The sequence below is a fragment of the Corvus moneduloides genome, chromosome 2 (assembly GCF_009650955.1).
Source record: "Corvus moneduloides isolate bCorMon1 chromosome 2, bCorMon1.pri, whole genome shotgun sequence".
Taxonomy (NCBI): domain Eukaryota; kingdom Metazoa; phylum Chordata; class Aves; order Passeriformes; family Corvidae; genus Corvus; species Corvus moneduloides.
Window position 1 is genome coordinate 38787806 of NC_045477.1, and position 23811 is coordinate 38811616.

General features: G+C 43.0%; 1 protein-coding gene and 1 long non-coding RNA gene across 4 annotated transcripts in view; both read left to right on the top strand.

Annotated features, from left to right (window-relative positions):
- The first annotated feature begins 3 nt into the window (after positions 1-3).
- Positions 4-13054, top strand: LOC116439528. 2 transcript variants are annotated; one of them, XR_004238187.1, is made up of 5 exons: positions 4-203; positions 7133-7176; positions 7684-7854; positions 8521-8647; positions 9053-13054. It is a non-coding gene; the product is annotated as an uncharacterized LOC116439528 (long non-coding RNA). The 2 variants fall into 2 exon arrangements; XR_004238186.1 differs by lacking the exon at positions 4-203 and adding an exon at positions 4290-5744.
- A 1702-nt stretch (positions 13055-14756) lies between these two features.
- HEPHL1 (hephaestin like 1) overlaps positions 14757-23811 on the top strand; it is a 35132-nt gene continuing 26077 nt past the window's right edge. For both annotated transcript variants that reach the window (XM_032099182.1, XM_032099183.1), the window contains exons 1-2: positions 14757-15007; positions 23445-23689. In XM_032099182.1, the coding sequence (XP_031955073.1) occupies positions 14838-15007; positions 23445-23689 (415 nt within the window). In that variant the 5' untranslated portion in view covers positions 14757-14837. The remainder of the gene's footprint in view (positions 15008-23444; positions 23690-23811) is intronic.

Genomic DNA, 23811 nt, shown 5'->3' on the forward strand with positions numbered 1-23811 from the left:
TACCCCAAGTTATCCCTGGTTGGCCAGCGCAAGGTTGGCGTGTCACCCGCAGTTATTGATTATTTTAAGGCAGTGTTCCAATGGTCAATGCCCCAGCCCCCGGGACACGTGGATCAGAGCAACAGAGAGGTTTTTACATCTGCAGCCGTTTCAACTGTGTGGAGTTTGGCAGAAGAGGAAAGGCAGGAGATGGCAGAGGAACAGTGAGTACATGGCAGAGAATGTGGCTGGAGCACGAGGTGGTGGCACAGCAAAGTCTGGCCATTGGTGCGGCGTCCTCTTCTGCACACCAGCCTGTGGCTGTTAAAACTCCACAGTGGCTGTCCTCCAAAGCATGGTCCTGGGAGAGCTAGGTGAGGGGAGTGGGGATGGGAAGGGAAGAAGACTCAAAGTAAGACAGGAGAAAATGGAGAAAGGACAGAGAGGCTGGGGAGGAGGGAGAGATGTGACCAAGGGAGGGAGCAAGGAAACAAAACCCCACACTATTCCAAGGAGGAAAGAATGGGAATATAGAAGGGAAACTGAAAATTTACTTTGGCAGTGGAGAACATAAAGGTAGAAGAGACACTAGGGATGGGGCAAGAAATGTAAAACACAATGAAGGGTATTAAGACATTACAATTAAACTGGGAGAAGACTCATACTGAGGAGAAAGGGAGTTTCTTTTGAAGAAAATGTGATGATAGTAACTGTTAAAATATATCCAAACATTAAAACATATAAATATGTATATTACTTTAGGTAGCATAGATAGGTCAGATTTGGCCCCAGTTTTGCTGGGAATATGCTCAGATCCCTCCCTTCAACTGAAAACATCCCCTCTCTGACAGGCATCTGCGTCCTCACCTCTCACCTTCATCCTCTAAAGTGGATAGTAGATAGAAGATTTCTAACTATGAAAGATTGGTTGTGAAGGGTGGAATTCATCTCATGTGACTTTGGGTATGGATGTCAAGCTAGGCTGTGTTTATTTCTAGTGAGAGAAACAGACACTTCTAAGGAAAAGAATCACAAGATCTATTTTAGGAGTTACTCTAGGGCTACAGTAAATCATTAATGGCAAAAGAATCTCACAACTTGTTCAGATCTAGATGTCTGAATCTGTGGTCAGAGAAATCACATCCATGAGGACTACCAGCATGGCAGAGTGACTGCAAAAGCACCAAGAATTCAGTCCCTGGTTGCGTATTTAATATAAATAATAATATAAGATAATATAAAATAAGGCTCTCTTCATCACTGACTCACAGCCAGAGAAAATTTTTAGTGATCTCGGACCAATCTCAGGCAAAGAACCTTCATGATAATACAGATGGCAACAAGGAGGAAAACTGAACTCACTGAATCCAATGCCCCAAACTTCAACTGGTATCAGCAGCTACAGCCTTTCACCATGTCTTTTGTGGTGTTCCTTCAACCCCACGGGAAAGGAACAAAGTGTCATAAAATCTTCAGATAAGACAAAGGGATCAGGCCTAGTGAGATTTAAAGCAGTTAAAGAATTAACTTTAGAACAACTTGAAGACCATCAGCAATTTACACTGACAGCTGGAACAACTGGCGGGACCTGCAAGCGTATGTAGAGAGTTAAGACGGAAATAAGTGAATTTCATAATGATACTTAAGATGAACCCTGCCCCTAAATCTCATATCCTGGTTGCTTGGACTTTTTATAGGCTGTAACCCCATAATATCTCTAAGGCACCACCTTTCCCATCTTCCCATACCTAACACCCTAAGGTGGGCTCAGCATCCTTCATTTTGATTCTGCTTTTCTCTAGTTTTGCCTGGGTCATACTCCTCCAGGATGATGTGCAAAACTCACCTCTGTAGTTTCTCACCTATACTGTGTCCCCAGCATTACACATTCTTTTACTGACCTTTTTCATTTTCTTCTCTGCACTTTCCAAAGTCTGTCTATCTACTGTGTAGATTTTAAACTGTTTGGGGCAAGTTCAGCGTTTTCATCTACATTTATACAACACTTATGTGCTCAGGGGCTTAACCAAAGACTAATGCTTCTAGCCACTACAGAAAAAATAAAATACTAGTAAGCTATATTAAACTTTGTTCTCTTACTGGTTCAAGAATATCTTTAGTTGTGCTCATTATTGAGTAGGATCTACATTCAGTTTTTGATGAGTTCTGTACTAAGTAGCGAAGAGTAAGTTCTGTACTTCATTGTGAGGCACGGGAAGAATGCCAAAAAGAAGAACATAATAAAAATCTGTAGTAACACCAGGCATCCTGACTCCTACCTGTTTTTCTGAAGTGACAGACTCACCCAAGAGAAAGGAAAGCAAGCAAGCTCTAAAACACTTAGAAACACTGAGCTTTGCCTGTGAAGTGTTTAGTAGCTAAGCTGAGTGTATATGATTGTGTACATCTATTTCCCCCCCTACAATATTGACTTTTAAGGCAATGAAAACATTTTGTGTTCCACTGATCAATGCCTCCTGATTATATTGGTTTACTGTACACCAGCTCTGATCCTCCTTTTATTTCTACCCTCTTAGCCATAACCTCTTCATTAATTTTCCAGTTGCATGTAGTAGCATGGGAACTGAGAGAGGAACTGTAAATATGTGAAAAATCCTGTTCATTGTGATAGGAATGAAAACAGTTCCAGCCCCACAATTTCCCTGAGCAGTGCAATGTGAGAAACTGAAGAATTACAGTCCCGTGCAGGTTTGTGAAGGGCATATCTGACTGCCCACTTACCCTATTAATAGATCTGGCCCATTTGGAGCGCGGCTGCTGCGCACTAAGGAAAAATGCCCTTTTTGCTGTTGATATGATGTGGAAAAAGGAGCAAGACAGCTCTGTTCTCATCTATTCTAGTGCAAAACTTAAGAGGCTTCTCTGAAGTCAAAGCTTTGTTCTGAGTACACAGTGACACTCCAGTCAATTTAATTTATTCAATTTTGACACAAATTATTTCTTGCTGCTGTTTCCTATGACATGTTGCTGTTAATACTCCCTTCAGTTGAGGGAAAGGGAGGTTGATTTTCCTGAGATCAGACTGCTGTTAGGAAATTTAACTGCTGTTAAGAAGCTTTTTCCGAGATGAGCTGGCTCTGAGGAGGTTCATGTACTTGGGCATTGCAGGTAACCTGGCCTGGCGTGCCAGCTGCTTCTGCTTCTCCTGCAGCAGGTGGCCAGGTTATCCTGCCTGCCTGTATCCAGGAGCATGCAGATGCTCTGTTAAGGTAGAAACAGCAAGATAGAAATGGCACTACCAGCGTTATTCAAGTTTTCCTTTATCTGGAGTATCCAAGACCTGCATGACCCAGGCCACAAACAGCTGATTGCATGGCAAGGGTATTGAGGAAGCTGAAAAGTGGCTCAGTGCAAAAAGGCTCATGACTTGAATCAGATCAGAGATAGCCAGAAAACAATTACTTTTTATGATTGAGTGGTGCAAGTTAAGGTGCTTATATTAAGGATCCCTATGAGTCTGAAGAGGTGGAATGGAAGTTATTCTGGAAAAATTTTGAAATAGGCTCTCTGCACTCTTTGGGAGTGTATTCACTGCATTGCACCATCATGCACTGGAGGTCCTAAGACACAGCATATACAGGATGTGCAATTTACAGCAACGACAGTCACATGGATGGATCTTTCCTTCTCTTCTGTTTTACCTATTTCCTGTTCCCCCCCTTCTTTCTGTTCTCTTGTCTCTCCTTTTATGCATAATCTCCTTTCCTACATACTTAGACTCTCTCTGCTCCCTGAGGTGACATCCTGCTAAGCACAGTTTTCCCCCTGCAATGGCAGCACACACATCATTGCCACTGGGGACACGAGCACCACTACTAAGAGACCGTGTTTTGAGAATAAACCCCGTCATTATCAGTTACTCTGTGACCCCAGGGCACCCCAAGGTGGCACAGCTTTTGCTCTGCAGAAGCACCTTCTGGGATGAGGGAGAATGGTCCTGAGACAACACCCTGAGAGCTCTGCCCATCCGACCAAGCATTATCCATCGCTTGCTTGTGTGCATGCATGTTCATCTGATTTATCACAAAGCTTGTTTTATTTAATTACCTGAGTGGTTTGCCCAGGGACAGCACTGTACCAACCCCACTGTTTTCTAAAATAGCAATGAACTGTGACCCGTGGCCAAGGGTTGTTTGTACTCCCAACACAGAACAACGCTGTCACTATCCAATATTTAAATAATTAGAGGTTTGTGCTTTCATTTTGCTGGTTTCATGCAACACTTCTTTCTGGTTTTGGCTGAAAGGCATTTCTCATCCATATGTTTTGACACTGGGGTTTGCCCAACTATGTGCTTAGGGAGAGGGCAAATTAGGAGCTAAAATAGTACTGACTGGAAAATGCCCCTATTTACCTCAACAAACAGGAGAAATGTAACTGGTGATCCTTCTCCTCCCTTCCTCTCTTGCCCTGAACTATCCCGGGTTTCTCAGGAAGTCTTCAGTAATGAAAACAAATATTGGGAATATGCTGAAGAAATATGTGGTTCATCAAAAAAGCTCGTTGTATTTTTTAGAGGTGTTTGACACTGTCAGGAAGGAAGGTTTCTGTAGTCCAGAGTGGTGGTTTTGGTCAGACTGAGAGATGTAGCTTGTCCAGGTAACTTGAAAGAGATTAAAAATTTCTGTGCAAGGCTGAGGCATCTGGGGCAGTGAATCCCACCAGAATGAAGGAGGAGGGCAACACCCACCAGGTCAGAAGTTAAGTGTTTTGTTATTGCAAGGGGCATTGTCCTCTCGTTCACCATCTCCATCTAGTTTTGTGCCGAAAGGAAAATCAATACTAGCTCTGTGTGCGTAGCTGTGATGTTTTGAACATGCACATGAGGCCAGGCTTGTAGCCAGAATTACTGCTTGCTAGTAGAAGTACTACTTACTTTGCCTGTTTCAGAGAAATATGTGGAAAAACTGGATAAGGCTTTGGAAATACAGCTGGTTTTCAGATCCTGAGACTTGTCTGGTTTTTTTCCAGCTGATGCTGGCTGATTGATGAAAGGACAATCCATCCCCTTGTTGACTCCAAAGTTATTAGTTTGGGTCCATTGTAGGACAGGATAGTACTTAAAATCTCCACATGCATAGAAGAAGGGCCTGAGGCAAGTAAGTCGATATTTCCCAAAGTGGGAAGTGCTTTCAGGCATTTCTTAGCACTGCATGGGTTTCTGAAAGGGATTCTCTGCTTGCACAGACAAAAACATCCCATATTATCCCAGAAATTAAGCAACTTTAATCTTCAAATTATTTATTCTTTACTGTTGCTATGTCCACTGGAAGGCAGATTCAAGGCTTTTTTGACAGTGAGGGGATGTTGAGGAAAGTGGGCTGCAGGCGGTTTGTTTTATGTCTAAAATTAGGCAGACAAAATTAAAGGTCCTTTCTGAAAAGGGGTGAACTGTCTGCCTCCATCCTTAGAGATATATCATCTCCAGTCCTGGAAATATTCAAAAGCTGCCTGGGCATGGTCTGGGGTAGCCAGCTCCAGGTAGCCCTGCCTGAACCAGCATGAGGAAGACATCTGAAAGCTAGACCTAAAAAAATGAACAAACCATCTGGCATATGCTCTTGTCATTCCTCGGTGGTGTAATCCATTTTTTATATTAGGTGTGGGCCTGAACTGAGCTAAGGGCAAGACCTGCATTAACTCTGCAATGATGGCACGTCTCCAGAGGCTGGGAGAAAGGCAAGAACACGGGGAAGTGTTAAGAGGGAAGATACTGGGTGGAGACAGGATCATAAAAGAGCTAGGTGAGAGATGAACCCACACACATTACCAAAATAAAAGCCTGGAGGGCCTCCTCCAGGAGGCACATCTCGCCCTGTGCAAAACCAGGATTCTGTGCCTGTGTGGTTCCCTTGCAATGGCACAGAGGGGCAATGAACCACGATGTCGATGGCCATTAGAGGGAGCGTGGAGGAGCCCAGGGGTGAAATGCAGCCCTGGAAAGCAGAAGCAGTGTATGGGAGACAGATGGTTAAGCATTTTAAACATATTTTTAATATCCTTGAGATGCTTAATGAGATAAGGAGGCATTTCCCTATGGTCTCCAAGAAACACAGCTGCCTCTTCCTCGGAAGAATTGCTTTTTGAAAGAGGCTGGGATTCTTTTAAGAGTAGTTCAATAGTTTAATTAAAGCACGTGTCTGGTGGTGTCTTCCATCGGGCATCCTCATCCCGTGATAAATTCAACGAAAAAATGCAGCTGATGTTGTCCCAAGCATGTTCACCAGCTGTCATTAAACGATCTGGATGCTTTTACTTGGGAAAAAGCAAACAAGAAAACCATTTGGATTCATACAGCAGTCAGAGCAAGCTTCAGCAATTGCTGGATTCACCCAGGACGTTGCAGGTCCAGCTACAACCTCATTCCACTGATGGGCTGAAACAGACCCTGAAGGAGGTGAGGGATGCAGATACCTGACCCCTGGGCTAGCCTCGTACTCCCTGACCCAGGATCTACCTCTGCAACCATTCACACTCTGAAGGAAAGGTGTGATGGCCCAGATTGGCACATCTCATCCCAGAGCATCCCAGTCCGGCTACTGGCCTTGGTCATGTTTCCCCCTCCCTCTACTGAGCCAGCACCAGCCCTTTCACAGTCACGTGCGAGAGTTATCAGCGTCTGTCTGGGACCCACTTGGGTTTTTTACTTCTGTTTCTGTCTGCCTGTCCAGTCAGGTATTAGATAAAGGAGCCAATTACTGTGGAGCATCTCATCACTGCATGTAAACTCCTCTGTGACATACACCCAGCCCCCTGGCACTTTGGGGAGAATGAAAACTAATTGTGAGAGATTCACTGGTACAAGGGAGGGAAGAGGGATGAGCTGCCACCAAGCCCATGTTCACTTCCTTCCTGCTGAGCAGTTGATTGACAGCAACCTGTTACCACCAGGAATTCGTTCTACATATCCAAATACTTCAAATTGATCGTGGATAATTTTGACTTCTTAATTAACGAAATATTTTCAGTACTCATGGCTGTAAAGAAAAACTTCAAAGCATGATCTGCTCAAAATTAGAGGGCAAATAACATTTACTACCTTTTGCAAAAAAAACTTTTCCCTTTTTGAGAGCCTGATTCGAGATTTTTAAATACCTTAGAACAGTAATATTGTGCTTTTTTTGGCTAACAGGACACTTGTAAAAAGCAGCTGTTGCAAAACCCAACCCGTGTGTGGTAAGTCACTACATGCATTGCGTTTGTCTGGGTTTGTGCTCCTTTCCCCGCTCTTTGTCTGGTTGATCTGGCTGGTAAGATTAGGAGCACTGTAGGGCAGGGAGGATCCCCATCTGTGTATTTGCACTGTGTCTTGACACTTGTAAAGGAAGCAAGTAATCATCACTCTTGCTGCTTTCATGTCTCCTTGCACAATAGAAATAATTAATAGTAATAGCAGTGCTTTGCCTATCTGTGGCCCCTTTCATCTGAAGACCTGAAAGTGCTTGACAAGCATTAACTAAATTAGCTTCCAAATACCTGCAGCAGGAGTCAGATATAATCATCCCCACTTTTAGATGAGCACACAGGAGGAGAAGCTAAGCTAACTGAGTGCTTACAGTTAGTCAGCTGAAACCATATTTCCTCCATTGAGGGAGCTTGCTCAGCACTTAGGAGGCTCAGGCTGCTTTTTGAGGTGTCCAAAGGTGGGGTTTGATGTCCACTTTTTACTTCCAAAACATACAGACTGTGGACCTGTGTGATCTGCCGCGCAGGAGCTGAAGGAAGCACATCAGACACTGTAATTCATGAAGTTTACCATTTGAACTACTAACCTGGCCTGGGAAAGAAGGAAGTTCTGCTGACACCATGTTGGCAAAGCCAGAGTGACTCTGAGTTAGTCCTGATTTCAGAAATGTAAGTGGCCCCCGGCACAGAAACCCTCCAGCTTGGACCCAGGGGTGGTTCAGACAGATTTGCATCGTGCTGCCTTTCACTTCATAACCCTTTTGGAGAGGAATCTGTACCAGAATTGGCAAATTTGGTCAGCCTTATATACATAGTGTGGGCTTACCAGGCCCTGCCATGGTGTTCACAAGCCCTTTCTTGCTTGAGAAGAAAAAGAAAAGAAAGATGCTGAGAGTCCTGACCCAAATCTGGAGACTTAAATAAATCTCTTTTGAAACAAGTGATGCTTTAGGTTTTAACTTTTATATTTTTCAAATCCTGTACCACCTAGTGTGTAACTCTGAAGTTTCTTGTAGCCTGTTAACTACTGTTCTCTCATGTTAGGTAGACATAACAAAGCCCCTCCAAGCTTGCTCTCCAAGGATACCCAGATTGTCCTAGGCCCAAAAGGTGTAAACTAACATCTTAAGAAGGGGGGTAAATTTGGGGAAATTACATCATTAACTGAAGTTTTAATTGGAGAATTAACCCTGATATGCAAATGAACCAAACCGACGAAAGTGTGAAGAACTTGTGACTCAGGGTCCATCTTGGGTGTAGCCTTCTAGCTCCCCTGGTGTACCTTTGAAGGCCCTTCAAATAAATACCTACCTTTATTCCCTTATTCTTGTCTAGTCTCTGTTTTTAGGTGGCCACCCCAGGCATCACAAGGGTGCTCTGCAACTCCCAGGACTGCACTCAGCAGGGGAGAGACAAGGCAAGAGCTGAGCAGAGGAGAGAAGAAATTCCCAGTAACAACTATGTAAGATCTGGTACTAACATGCAATTATAAAACAAAGGCAGATGGTGTTTTGAAAGACCACAACAAGCTCTTCAAAGTGGTAACTGGGCTGGTAGACGAGAGAGGTTTTTTTCCATAGTGTATGGAATTTATAATGCTGCAGAGATTATTTTCCTTTTTAATATCAGACCTGAAAGGCTTCCATTCCAGGAATGATGCTCTGGCTGTAACATAGGCTTCTTCAAATAGGAAGTACCAGAGTCACTGAAGAACAGTAGGGCTGCTCCTTATTGCAAAACTTTATAGATGCAGATGAAAAACACCAATAATGTTGGCAGCATATCTCATAAATCACATAATTTCACTATGGGCAATCATCCAGGTTTCCACAAGGTTGTGACATTTTCCACATTTTCTCCTTTCCAGCAGAGAAACTGGCCAGAAGAAGTTGTCTGGACATCAAGTAATTCCTGTCAGCTCCTCCACTTCACACAGCCCCCTCTCATTTAATCAACAGACCCTAAGCAAAGTGTCACAATCCTGCTGGGAATATGCAGCTTAATATCACTCTTGGGGATGGCTTGCCTGCCAGAATTGAGTTTGCAACAGTTTGGAAGCCACTTGTGCAGATGCAATCTCATCAATTCTTTCTGTTCTGCTCACAGTGCTTGATACCTTCCTTTCTGCTACCTGCTTTAAATAGTCCTGGTTAGGTTTTTTTTCCAGTGCCAGGATTTATTACCACAACTCCCCTGTTTACCCAGAGAGAAAATGAGGCAGTGATCTCATAGGAGGAAAACAAAAGGGTCACATTTCCACTAGAGTAAGTAGGTCAGTGCCATGAGGCATGTTGGAAGAGGATTTCATGATGCCCACTGGGTGACTAGAGGAGGCTGGACAGGAAGCAGAGCTGCCTGGAGGAGAGCTCAGGTGGATGTTGGCACTGGCCCTCCTGCCGGCAGGCAGCAAAGGTGTGTTTGAAAGGGTTTCACCATGCAGCTGATCACAGCATCGCTTCCACAAACTCTGGAAGTCCAACAAGTCCCTGATCTCCACCAGCCTTGTGGTCAGGGGGAAGCCTGTGGGACAGGAGGGCTGTTGCCTTGCTCCCAGCTCCGGACAGAGAGTCAAGAGACCAGGCTGCCTTGCTTCATGAGCGTCTGGACATTGCGTACCCTTCCTCCTTCCTCATTTGTATAATAGGGTTAATAAACACGTTCTGTCCTACAGTGCTGACGTAATGTTAAGCTCTTTCATGTTTGTTAAGTGCTACAATAGGCAGCACCATAGAAACTCATAAATAATGTCCCTTGAAGTTCTGTCGAGGTATTAACCTTGTTTTAACAGTGCAGATTTACATGAGTTGCCACACACAGGAAGCTTCTCTTAATTAGGATCAAAACTTACTTTTTTTAGCTTCGTTTTAATGGCTTTTAAGGATGAACAATTTTCACTTGCCCAGCCTATTTGGCAATTTATTGTAATCTTTTCAAGCTTGCAGTTCCTTTCAGTACACAGTTAAATGCTTTTCTTCTCATCATTGCATTCCTTTACATTCTTCAAATTAAAATATGAAATATTTTTAGGGTGTTCTTACAAATGTATAATTGGTTTCTCTGAAATCCAAATTAATCTTGTTATCATACTTTTTTGGTGGTGTGAGAGATACTGGGTTTAGCTCAAAACTTTGATGGAAAAGAAAGGATCTGTGCGCTGCTTCTGATACAACAGAGGCCCTTTTCTCCATTTCACACCTTGCCTCAAGATTTGTCCACAACTGGTAACGTACCAAAGTAGCTGTTCTGCATGGAGAGTGTCTGCACAGAGATGTACAGAGAAAATTATTCTGTGATAAAGATCTCCAGACAACCACCGCGGTGAATGCCCAGTTGTGACCCTGAGCTGGGTGCATGGAGTGAGCCCAAATGGCTGGAAGGCAATGCCGGGGAGCCATGCTGGCTCTGGCATGGGAATCTGGAGGGATGGGTTCAGTTTCCATCCTGCCACAAAGACTTCTGGGCAGATGTGAGTCAGGTTCACTGTGTCACATGTAATATGGGATACAGCTGCCCTTCTAATATCCTCACTGACTGTAGATCTTTGTTATTCTTCGAGTTCCAGCAGCTTTTTTGTCTCTCTGTCTCTAACATTTTCAGTGCTCTAACATTTTGAATGCTCCACGGAAATGCTGTATATGCCAAGGAAGCCTTTCTCACCAAAGTCCTATCCAGAGCTGCAAATAGAAATTGTGAATGCCTTTTGAGATTTTGGACCTACCAGTGTGAACTCAAAAGATTCAAGTAACTTACACGCACCTTGTGTGACTACCCAAGATAACATGAGGTTTATATTCTGTTCACTACTGCTGCAACTCAGAAAATTATTAGAAAGTGCAATAGAAACTGTTGATGTACAAAGAGACTTTTATATTTAATGTGTGCTTGTGTCTGGAGAGTGTGGGACAACTGATGAAAAGAGAGAACATCTTGGTTGAAAGGCTGATGTGAAACTTAGGAGGGTTCAGTTCCCAGATGTATCACAGACACTCTTTGTCACCTTGGGATGGTCACTACAGGCACAGCTCCAGGGCTGGCGGCAGTACTAGCTGAGGGTAATCTTATGCTGGAAACAGAGAGACTAAGTCCCCACCCTGGACTGCAATGGAGACACAAACCAACACAGCAGAGGGACCAAGAAGGATCAGCTACTGCTATCAAGAAGAAGCAGAGAAAATGGAATAAACAATCACAGAGCAGACAATCTGCGTGAATATTAGCTCATCATCTTCCCAATGGAGAATGAAAGCTGGGCTTCAGTCATAGGCAGTCTGAATAAAGTGCTTGTCTATGATCTAATTTCAAGGAATTGACAAAGGTCAGTACATCCATCATCTCTCTTTGTTGATCTTACAGCCATCACAACTTAAGCATTGTAGTTTAATCACTAACATTAGCTGGCACAAGTCTGGGCTTTAGTGCACTAACTTAAGGTAATTAATTCCTGCAATAATTCCTGATTTGATTGAAAAGAAAGCTCTATTGGTGATGTTTCAGGGCTTATCCACAAACTGGTATTCAAGATGTTCACCCTTCAGTCCTATGAACGTTCCTTCTCATTGCAAAACTTTGAAACCCAGCCATGCTCTAATTTTAGCCTTCAGAGGGACAGAAAGTCTCAGAGTAACCAACATCCAACTCCTTTGCTTGAAAGGATCCTGGACAAAGTGACAAATTTAATCCCATGACTTCACTGCTGGAAGGGAGCTTCCCAGAAATTTTCCTGATGCAAGGACAAAACATCTGTTCTTTCATCCTTTTCTGAGTCACGCCCACAGCACCTCTTCGGAATGCAAATGTGCCTGGGTTTAATGATGTGACAAGGTAATTAAGTGCTAATGTGTGGATGCAAAGGGCATACAAGTTGCCAGATCTACTAAGTGCTGAAGCCAAGCTAAGGCGTTTACCAAACTTACAACACATTGCTGATATAGAGTGCTAATGTCTACACACTATTCCTGTTACACAAATAAATTTTACAGTAATAGACAAATAAATTAACTTACTATTTGAATTTTAAAGAGTTATTCTCACAAGAAAGCAACCAGGACCCAATCTTAGGTGCATGAGAAGCAATAGAAAAATTAGGACACAGCACTAATACTATTTAAATGACTGTAATGCAGTCAGATGCCAGCTCAGAATTGGACATTCCCCCTTCCTATTCCCTATTAGCTTGATGCACTTGTGTTATATGAGTCCACATCTACAGAGACTTAAACATATAACAGAATTCTTAACTTATAAAAAAGCACACGAACAGGAAGTCATAGCAACACTGTCTAAATTAAATTGGCCATGTATCCAGTCCTTAAATATTTCTAATGGCATGCAAATGGCTGATATAAGCAATTGAACTCCACACAATCTCATTCAAAGTGCAGCAGTGCCCTATAAATAAACGTATTTCTTACTCAAATGCAAATGCTTGCTACATTATGACAATGAATATTTGCATAACAGGCATGAGTTCTTGTAAACGCAGGCGCTTGAGTGACAGGAGATGAAGTTTGTAACTCCCCGGAGCTCAGGAGAGCTCCTCTGGGCAGTGGAAGTATTCCTAGGCCCTGTGCAAAGACGACAGTGGGATCCTGTTAACCTCCAAGTGTCACCTTGGCCTTTTCACAGGTTTGTAGCCCACCAGCTGGCCTGTGTGTCCCACCCCAGGGGCATGTTCCAGGGCTGTGCCACGGGCTGGCAAAGCTCTGTCCCACAGTAATTGTGTTTTCTTTTGCTTTCTAACTACGCCTTTTAGAATCACAGTACTTTTAGTCATCATCATTTGAGTAACGCAACAAAGTACACAATAAAGCAGTGGAAAAGGAAGATGATTTTTAAGTATCAGTATTTTGGAAGAGAGGGTACAGGTTGACATGAGAAGCCAAGAGGCTGGGCGGTGTGTGGTTTGCAGCAGAAGAGTGAAGAGATCAGCAAGGTCTCCAAGGATATCAGGAAGTCTGTAGGTGCTGCCTCTGAGGATCACGCTCTCTGTACAACAGCTCTATTGTCCTATCGTACAACACCTGTGTTGTCCTATCAGCTCTCCTCTTTCTCATTGTTCATCGATTAACTGACATGAGAAAATGAACATCAGCATGTATCAGAGAGATTTTGGGAGCCGAGGGACTCCTGCTTTTACAGCTATGTCAAGCTGACCATTTGCAGTTGTCTGACTGTATCCTTAACCCACATATACTGGACTTTCAGTCCTTATAGCTAAAGAGATACAAAGCATAGCCTAAAACCACCGAAAGCTTCTTTAGCACAATACTGCATGTGTCTGTGTGCCTTGTCTCTTAATTTAGATGAGATCTATCAAGGTCCAGGCGGCTGCAGCTCGGCTGCTGTGAACAGCACCTGTTTTTTGAGTTATTCTCTGTGACTTCAGAGACACCTGCACACCAGCGAGGAGAGGGGAGCTCAGCACAGCTGACTGTACGTGTAGCCATCTCTGCCACATACCAGAGGGTGAACCTCACATGACTGCCACATAAAACCTCATTCACATCACTGAGCTATGTCTTGGCAGACAGCATTAAACCTGTGACTTCAAAGTCCGCTTCTGAAGCCTCCTGCAGCCCTAGTCACAGATAACCATTAGCTTGCACAGGAAGAGGTCCCATGGTTCTGGACCTGAAAGGGGAATTTCACAACTGTTTGAGCTTGCAATGGGTCTCAAGAACTGTATTCCAGAACCGCAAATTTTTAATGCCTGTAGTCAGTTAAAAATTAGGAGCAGAGCAGTATGCTTTTGCAAAATGTCTTGTCACCCAGATGATATTTTTGGGGATGTTTCCTAAGTGGTTTAAAATATCCTACCCTATCCTATCCTATATACATTTACACTGGGCTTTGCCAAGGTGGTAACACAGATATCCTCTTAGAGGAGGTTAAGCTATAAAGGGAGGGAGTAATTTTCTAGAGAGCTACGTGGGCATGTTAATTACCAAGGTTAATAAAAGGGTGATCTTTGTGAGCCTCGATTCTTAGGTGTCCAAATGGAAAGACTATTATAAGGGCTCTAATTTCCAGGGATGCTTGTAAAAAGGTACCTCATTTTGGGCACCTTAAAACTGAATATATTCAGATCAATTACAGTCTTAATAAATAGATCAAAAAAGGCTAGAAATTGGAGAGGTACTGGCCAGTTCTTTTGCTCCCTCTGATAATGCTGGATTATAACTTAGTGTTATGTCATTGAAAAAAAAATAAGGAAAGCAACAAGATGCTATTTTTAGAAATCTCAGACATGATAAAGAAGTTAAAATAAAAATTTTTAAAAAAGGGTTTTTACAAGGATGTCAAAAACATCAACCCCTCTTCTGCCCCAATATGCAACATCACCTAGTTTGGCAAAAGGAGGACTAAAAAGCATTCAAACTTCTAAAAACCACCAACTGACTCTAGCCTGGACAGGTAAGTGAGTAATTCACTCACTAACCAAAGGATTGGCAAAGGTCCTGCCATGACAGCAACCTTCTCCCTGCTCTGCATAGCCCGGCTCTCTGCCTATCCCAGTCCTAACCTCCTGAAAAGGAGGAGCTTTGCTCTGTCTCTTCCTTATTTATAACTTGTCGAGAGCTGGGAGGGAGGGACGGCTGAGCTCCCTGTGGTGCATCCTGCTGCTGCCTGCCCGTGCCAGCCTCGCACCACAAATGCCTCCCGCGCAGCGCGGTGGCCGCCTCCGCGCCCTGGGGTTCCTCTGCCTGTGGGCAGTGGTGGAAGCAAGGACCAGAACTTACTACCTCGGGATTGTGGAAGAGAACTGGGACTATGCACCATCTGGGAAAAATCTGATCACGGGGCAAAGCCTCTTAGAGGACAAGTAAGTGACCGAGGGCTTTGCTAAGCTGGAGATGTACCAACAGCTCCAAACCAAAATTGGTTGATGTGGTAACTTCGCTGCAAATGTCTTAAGACGGGCTTTTCCTTGCTTTTATTCTGAAGATGTTGTCATAGGTGGGAATTCAGGTTCAAGGCAGGAGTAGACTTTGATTGATTTCTCTTCCATTGTGGTTGATTAAGCAAGGTGATAGTTAGCATGTATTTGAAGAGGATGTTAATGAATGAATATTGGCCAAGAAAGCATCAGGTATGGGCTCAATATCCCCCACATGAATTTCATAGAGATTCAGGTATCTCTGGGACTTGGTATCAAAAAGCAAACTGCAACTTTGCTGTAACCAAGCATTGCTCTTTTCAGTAAGACACAAAACTCTGTTTAACTGGCAAAAGGTTTTAAGTATTCTCCCTGGTAAAAATCGGAGAACTTGGTATGATATTGTGATGTGTATAGTACCTACGAATGAGATACAAGTCCCTATATCCATGCAATCTATACCACTGTGGGGACCTCCATTTGGGAAATGTATTTAAATAAGTGCTTAGATACACAATAGTGAATGGTCAGACAGAATTCCTGGTGCTCTCTGAAACTGGGAAGTGTAGGTGAGCACTGTGATGAATCGTGCCTTGGCCAGTGCAAACAGGTGTGTCTGTTCTCATGTCCACACTGCTGGGGCTGGCTGTGTGTTCCTCCCACAGCAGGAGGCTGGCCTGGACGTCGGGCGGAGATGGCTCCGATCCCTGGTACCTCTCTAAAGAATGATTTGGGTTGGAAGGAACCTTTAAAAGTCATCTCATTCACCTCCCCTGCCGTGTTCAGGGACATCTTCAACTAGGTCAGGTTGCTCAGAGGGACATCCAAGCTGAATTTGAATGCTTCCAGGGATGGGGCATCCACCACCTCTCTGGGCAATGTGTGCTGGTGTTTTACCACCTTCATTGTTAAAAACTTTTTTCTTACATCTGAATTGACTTTGTTTTGTTTAAAACCATTACTTCTTACATCATGGGATTCAACTGTGTGGGAATATTTTTAACATTTCATTGATATTTTTGACACACTAGAGGTATTTTGGGAATCCTTCCTCTGTGTCTAGGCTTGGGATTGGAGTGGGAGCTGTAAGTGAAGTCCTGGTCTCTGTACAAGGTTTGGAGGCTCACTGGGAGCTAGATGCTGCATCCCAGAAGTTAGAAATGGAAATGTACTTTCTGACTTTTCAGGAAATCCCAAGCCATGCTGGACATGTCTCTAGTGGTCAGTAATTTCAGAATCACTCTCAGATGAATTTCATAAAAGAAATTGTTTTGTCACAAGAAGGAGATGAGAAAGAGTTTTATTTTTCAACACAAATTTATGCTTAAGCTTTTAACAGCTAGGGGTCCCAGATAGCATCCAAGTCAATAGGTGTTACCTTTATAGATAGAATTAAGGGTAATAGTTTGTTCCTAGCCCATGAAAACAAGGTTTACTGGCAAAGTTATTCTTCATTTATGTTAAATACTTGAGTTTCTCAGTTTCCTAGTCTTAATAGAGCAGATAACTTTCTCCACTCACTAAACTAGAGTATCTCTCACTGTAGGGTAGTTCAGCTTTAACTGAAGAGCAGCTACTTATAAATCCACTTCAATGGAGAGATATTCAATAGAGAGATACCATAGAGAGATTGGAATCTGTTCTGTAAATTGTACTTTTAAGGCTGTCTGCACTTTGTGCTCCCTGAACACCAAGTGGCACATTTACTTTTAAGTCTGTGACATAAATGCAATTCTTTTTACAAAATGGCAGGACAGGGATGGAAGGTAGCTTACATCTTCAGTCACCACGGCAATGTAATAATTACAGAATGCTAATTCCGAAAGGTTTACCCACAGAGGATTTTAATGTAGATGGTACATTCAAAGCTGGGAAGATGCTTGCCATGACTTCCCTACATGTGGCATAATTAAGAGATTTTTGTTATCTTACTCAATTTCTAAACTGTATTGAGTTGAGCCAGGATAAAGTGCTGTATTCTGGAATAATAGTGTGTCTGCATAAGCATGTGGGTTAAATAGTGAATCAGTAACAGCTATTTTGACTATTCAGCTCTTTAGGATAATCTCTAATGTAAATTTAAAGCAGTATAATAATGGTCTACTTTTCAGCTAATTGATTGGTTCCTATGGATATTATTAAAAAAGTAGTTCCATAAGCAAAGTTTAAGGATCAGTTTCCAGGTAGGGATAGGAATGCATTTTGAGCCGGCTCTGTTCTGCAAGCAGCAACGCTCAGGCTCGCTGAGCCTAGCACTTCTCATCTTGTGAAGCATCCTCACAGCACCCATCTGATGAGGCACTAGCCCACTTTTATTGAGAAGGAAGTGAAGAGGTTGCAGACAAGCTGATTATCTTTAAAGGAATCGGTGCATATACAAAAAGGAATGTTCCCTTTGATTCCAGCTAGCCCACAGAGATATAATCAAAACCACTTATTCTTCAGTACTTAATGAAAATCCTGAATTAGCAAGTGTGCAATGGAAAGTGTTACATTGCCTGGATCAGATAGTGACATTTATAAGATAATTTTCAGTGTTGCTTGCCAAAGTCAAGAATATCTTCCTCAACCTTTAGTTTTTGGTAGTAAAGAGGATAAAGGAGGCTTTGGTAGCTGCGGCATGGGGCTGGAAATCAGGTGAGCATATCCTGGCACCAGACTCAGCTATGCTGCTCAGACCCTGCTGTGCTGGTGCTGAGTGAGATGCCTCTGGAGCCAGGAATCCTAGTGCTGCATCAGAACCTGCCTGGGTGTGAGCTGAAAAGACTGCCTCTCGTCAGAGCTGATTAGCCCAAATGAGCCCTGAATTAGCAGAACTATTCTGCTTGGTTGATAATTTTTTTGATGCCTTGTCTTACTGCAGTGCTCCAGAGTCAGCCTGCTGCTTGCAGAGAATAAATATCTTGCTGTACATCAGTACTTTTAAAGTAAAAAGACTAATGAGGCTGTTCACCTCTGCCCTTTGTCTTGTCTAAGCTTGAGCCCTCAAGCTGTTCCACTAATTCTCGTAATTTGGAGTGTTATGAGTGCAACCAAGATATTTCACTCTCCTCTCCCTTCCGAAATTAAACTTAGATTTTCTGAAGCACACAGGGCTTTGGAAATCGCAGATCCAAATTATGGCCACTGAGATAGGTGAGCTGTGAAGATGGTCAGCATCCCTTCCCACCTTATATAATTGGTGGAAGAGCTGACCATTAAACCGTGCTGGACTAGACACACAGGGTGGAAGGTGCTATCAGTGCTGCTGGATGTGATGCAGATCCCAGCAAGATTTTGTGAGTTATTGCTGATGTAGGAGGGTGAGCTTGGATGTTTTCTGCTTTCTTTAATGGTCACATGGGAAATGGCCTTTCAAGCGGAAAATACACCTAGGTGTTGTGGCTTGACATCCACCAGTCATTATTTCCCCACTGTCGCTCAGCCCTCAGGATTAAAGTTTAGTTGATAATCCCTTGAAATTACCTTGATACTAGTTTATATGATGGACACTTAAATCTTGCTTTGCTGGTGGTAAATGTTAGTAAGTTTTGCCTGATGTAGTAGCTCATCCCTTCTCTTTAGGCCACCAATCCTACATTTATGTGGGGCAAGTCTTGCACCCACCAACACTAACGGGTGTTTTTTGCTACCACAGCATCAAACATGGTTTGTGCAATTTGCCTACGAGGAGATCCCACCCAGAGAAATGACGGTGAAACTGTCGTCACACATGCTACACTAATGGCTGAGTCATTGTGAGGCCAAATAACCCAATTGCAACAGCAGAGATGATCATTGTGGGAAGGGTCAACATCAAAAGGGTATTTGAGGTGAAATCCTGGCTCTAATAAAGCCTGAGAGGAGCTTTGTTACTGACTTCAGGGGCAAGTTTATTGCAGGAGGGAAACCATCATACCACACCTGTGACACCTCAGAGCCTCATCTAAGATTTTATGGATTTTATTGACCTCTGTGGCTCATGTGGGTCAGAAAAAGCCTAAAACATCCTTTGAGAGCTTTGTGTCTCTGTCTTTTGAGGACAGTCAACTTTGTTGCTTGACGCTTTGTGGTCAGGGCACCTTTTAGAAAGGTGAGTTGGCACCACTGGTTCCCCTTCACTGGCCATCCCTCAAGCACAGACATTGCACTGGCCTGAGCATGGGAGTCATGGTGTGGTGGAGGGTTACCCTGAACAGGTGACATGACCCAGGGGTTAAAACAATTGTGGCATCTGGAGCCCTGTCCTGGCACCGTCCTGGCTTACTTCAGCCACAGGAAAAATCAGGAACTTTGAGGAAATAAAACGGTTATAAACCCAAACACAGAGTATGTAAAGAGGATGGAGAGTAAGGTAGGTTTCATCATCTACAGATTTTAGGGAATAAACCCATAAAGATGGTTGTTTAAATGGTTACGAGAGTAAAGTCTATGGGACTTGAGTGGAATAATGACAACAAAAAGAAATTTTGCATTTGCATACAGTTGCACCCAGGAGTGTACAGTAGCTATTGGGAATGTCAACCACAGGAGAAAATTTGGGACTCCACATCTAGTAGTTATTCTGAGTGCTGTTTTTTGGCACTTAGTGGTGATTAGAGCAGCAAACAAACTCAGGAGGCTTAGAAATTGTATCAGTGAGGATCTGTCTCCAGGCTACTGAAGAGCTGTTTGCTTGGTCATGCACAAGGTGTCTTCCCATTTCCTACTGCTCGCTGGAACACAGTGCTCATGTAATCACCTCTTGGAAAACATAACCTCTGTTAGGTTGTAGCCTTGAGAGCAAAGGTAACAAACACAGTAAAAATTATGGCAAAACACTTCTTCGGTGTGATTGAAGAAATGGGTGTAGAAATTACTCTTCACTCATGGTCCTATCCTAACTCTTGGATCTACCTGGAAATGGCAGATTATCTACATGTCTAGACTTGATTTGACGCAGAATCTACATGACACTCTTGTTTTACTCTTTTCTCTCTGTGGAAGAGTCGTATTACTCATCATTGCAGGGAACTGGATGTCTGTAATTATGCTTACACTTATTTTAAAGAATGAGAGTTAATTCCCTGTTAGTAACTCCCTGTTCCACCCAGGTGCATTGCCAGTCTTTCTTGGAGCTTTGCTACTGCTGACAGGGGTCAAGCACTAAAATGAAATCAGACACAGAAATGAAGGCAAGATTTGCATGGCTTTCTTAGTCTGAACAAGATTTTTTATGCCCTGATTTGCAAGCCTGCTTATCTCTGTATGTAACCTCGAGACTGGCCTGACTGCAAGAGATGTAGGAGGAAATTTAGAAGCTTGCATGGGTACTGCGCCAGAGGATGGAGTATTCCCTATTACTGTAGGAAGAAAGGCTGTCTGAGCATCATGATGTTATGCACATGAAGTGCAGGCTGACAACTGAGTTGGAGGGAAATAGTTAAAATTTAGTGGAGCAGTTCTTACATCTGCACAAGATCAGAAAGATGAAAGAGGTTCAGACAGCAACATCACAAAGCCACCAGGAGGATGAAGCAGTTTGAAGTGAGCAGGAGAGTATGAAGAGACAGGGAGAAGCTTTGTCTTCGTGTGACAAGAGAGGAATGACAGATAGGAAGCATTTTGGCATTAGGTCCAGTGTGGGTATTCCTTCTGCAAAAGGACTTTAAGGGCTGTAATGTGAAGCACATCAACACTCATAAAGAGGCATGGAGCTACCAGCTACTTGGGAAGGCTGAGGTGGGCCCCCAAAATTCTCCTGGATGACATGTGGCAACCTGGGCACCTAGAATGGGACTCACAACAACCAGAGTGCTCTGTTTTCAGATACTGAGGGCAACCAAAAGGATGTGTGGGAAATAGATCTCTGTACACACAGAGCATCACCTAGACTGTGACTGGCTGCAGCTGATACCCATTGCTCCCTTTTGAATAGTCCTCCTTTCAGAAGGCTGCCACTAAAAAGACTTCTTTTCCTGACTTCTAGATAGCTTTAAGCAGGAGGCAAGAACAGATCCAGATATTATAGCATAGCTTTAGGCACTGAGAAAGTCTCCAATGCCTAAGCCAAGAGGGTTTTCTCACAGTAATTTCTTGAACTTCTATGACTAACTGGATGTTGGGATCTTGAGCTATGCATTTAAAGGAGCTAGGCTCATGTGAAGCATTTAACAAAGCCTGACTAATAAGTGCATTTTTCTGGGGTACAATTATCCTTCTTCAGAAGAGGCAGTGTATCCCAGGGGTGTTATGGGAGAGTGTGCAATGTTGTCTGGACATAAAGACACTGTCATCATGGCAAAAGCACGGTGCCACTGCACCAAAATATTTGGTGGATGGTGAAATTGGAAAAAAACTGATGAAAAATATCTCCTGAAAATAGAGAATTTCTGAAAAAATCTATTGGATATTCTTCTAGAGAAAATTTCTTACAAACCATTTTTAAAAATCAATTCATAATTCGAATTAGGGCATAGCCACATGAATACATTGCCATGAGGTAAGGAAGCACGTGCATTTAGATTGCACTCCTATTGACACCACCTCCTACTCTGTGGTAAAGACTCTGGTGGCAGCTCTTCCTCCAGGCAAGAGAAGGTATCTTCTCCTAGGTGAATGTGGTGAGACTTGCCAGGTATTGCTATGTGCACAGACAGCTACCACAGACCTGCCAATCCACTGAAAATCCAAATTTCTCGGCAACTCATTCCTTAACCCTGCTTTTGGGGTGTGTTTATCCAGTATACATTATTCTCTGAAGGAGCAGAATGAGAAGCTTCTGTCCCTTCCCCCCATCCTACCCCACTGTTTCTGCCACAGCCATATTATCGACAATGCTTTAATTTGTGCTAAAACTTGTGGCTTCTTATAGAGCACACATTTCAAATGAAAAAGCATACTTTTTGGAGACTTTTGTATCTGGATCACATCAGGGGTCTGTGTTAGTGATCACTGAGGTGCAATGACCACAGTTGGGGGGATGTTCTGGGTTATGGTGTCATAGAAATCACAGAATCATAGAAAGGTTTGGGTGGAGGGAGAAGTGGATCTTGTGGTGAAGAACTTAAAGCAAATAATACCTTTCAACTTATGTGACATCCAACACTTTGGTTGCTTGAAATTCACAAAAGAATCTAAATGAAATTTGTTAAGCAAGTGAACTGACCAGTCAAAAACCTCACAATAAATATGAAATTGCTATATTTCTGCCAGTGATACTTCAGGAAAATGTAGTTCAACTTTTGAATGAGTTTTTTAGGAAGCATGAAAGTTCCAACAATCTTCAGGGGATGAAAAAGATCATGGAGCAGTCAATTATGGTGAAATTGGTCATAAAATCCCCTACTTGCTGTGTAGCAAAGGGTTTGATTTCTGCCTTCATTGAGTTTTATAATTAGGGATGAAGATTGTATATCATATTTACCAGCTGTGACATGGAGACAATTAAAAAATGGATTTTATATCATCACAGATAGGATGGACATGGGTCATCAGTATGATGTTATAGTTACAAGGGCAAAACTGATTCCCAGTTATGTAAGAAATATTGACTGGGAGCATCTCTGGCCCTAGGTGGAATATTACTTGCCTATTGTGTGAGTTCTTGTGTTCAGACTTCAACACAGATAGAGAAATATTTGCCTTCAAAAGAGAGCTTTGCGAAAGATTTGTGGCGTAAAGAATGTCAGTGTGCTTGGTTTGTCCAGAAGAAGGGTAGGAGGCAATTTAGTCAATTAATTAAAACTTATGCAAGTGTCTGCATAGAAAAGAAGTTTCTGATGGTATGTGGCTCCTTTGATCTGAGACAAAACTTGGCTGGAACCAGTGGTTGGAGTGTGGAGCTGGATGATATTAGACTGCAAATGCAATTTTGGCTTCGAAGGGAGCAGGTGTTTAAAAGCTGTAATATCTTAACCACTGACCATATGGTGGGTTCTCCATCACTTGAAATTGCTATAAACATAGACTCTGGAATGTGGAAGTTATACATTTCATGCAAAACACATTTAATGCTACTCTTCCAGGGAGCTGAGTTGGTTGATTAGAATCTCTTTTATTGGCTTTTGAAAAATCTTCATTTGGTTTTATTTTCCTTCCGAACAGTCATGCTTTCAGAGGTGAGGTTTCAAACCTTCAAAAGAGGGAGAAGCTGTTAAAATTGAGCAGCTTGAGGCTTGAGTGGCTGGTCCTCAATGAAGACTTGTAGCAACTCTGCTAAAGACCGGACCTGAAAGTGGGATGGTTGTTACTGTACAGAAAGGGTAGGCCCTGCTAGTCCTGTCCTGATGTACTCCTGAGCTTTAATTCCACCAGCTGTGTGATGTGTCCCAGGGAACTATTTATCTGCACTGCAAGCACCAGTTATTTGATCAGTTCTTAAGGCAGGTTTACTGTCTCTCAAATTTTCCCTTCCCAACACTAGGTTTGCAAGAGTGTATGCAACACGAGGAGCCAACCGGATAGGACGTGTGTACAAAAAGGCTATTTTTAGGCAATTCACAGATGACACTTACTCCCAGGAGATCCCCAAAGCAGCATGGCTGGGGTTCCTTGGGCCAGTCCTGAAGGCTGAAGAAGAGGATGTCTTTATCATCCATCTGAAAAACTTTGGCTCCCGCCCATACTCTGTGCATCCGCATGGAGTCTTCTATGACAAGGACTCTGAAGGTAAAAGCTGGTTTGCCTTTTCCTCTCTTTTCCCCTGGAGTAACTAATATCATGGCTACAAGTCTGTCCAAGTATTTATTGTTATTGACATTGACATCAGAGGACTGTGGATCACCCTCTCA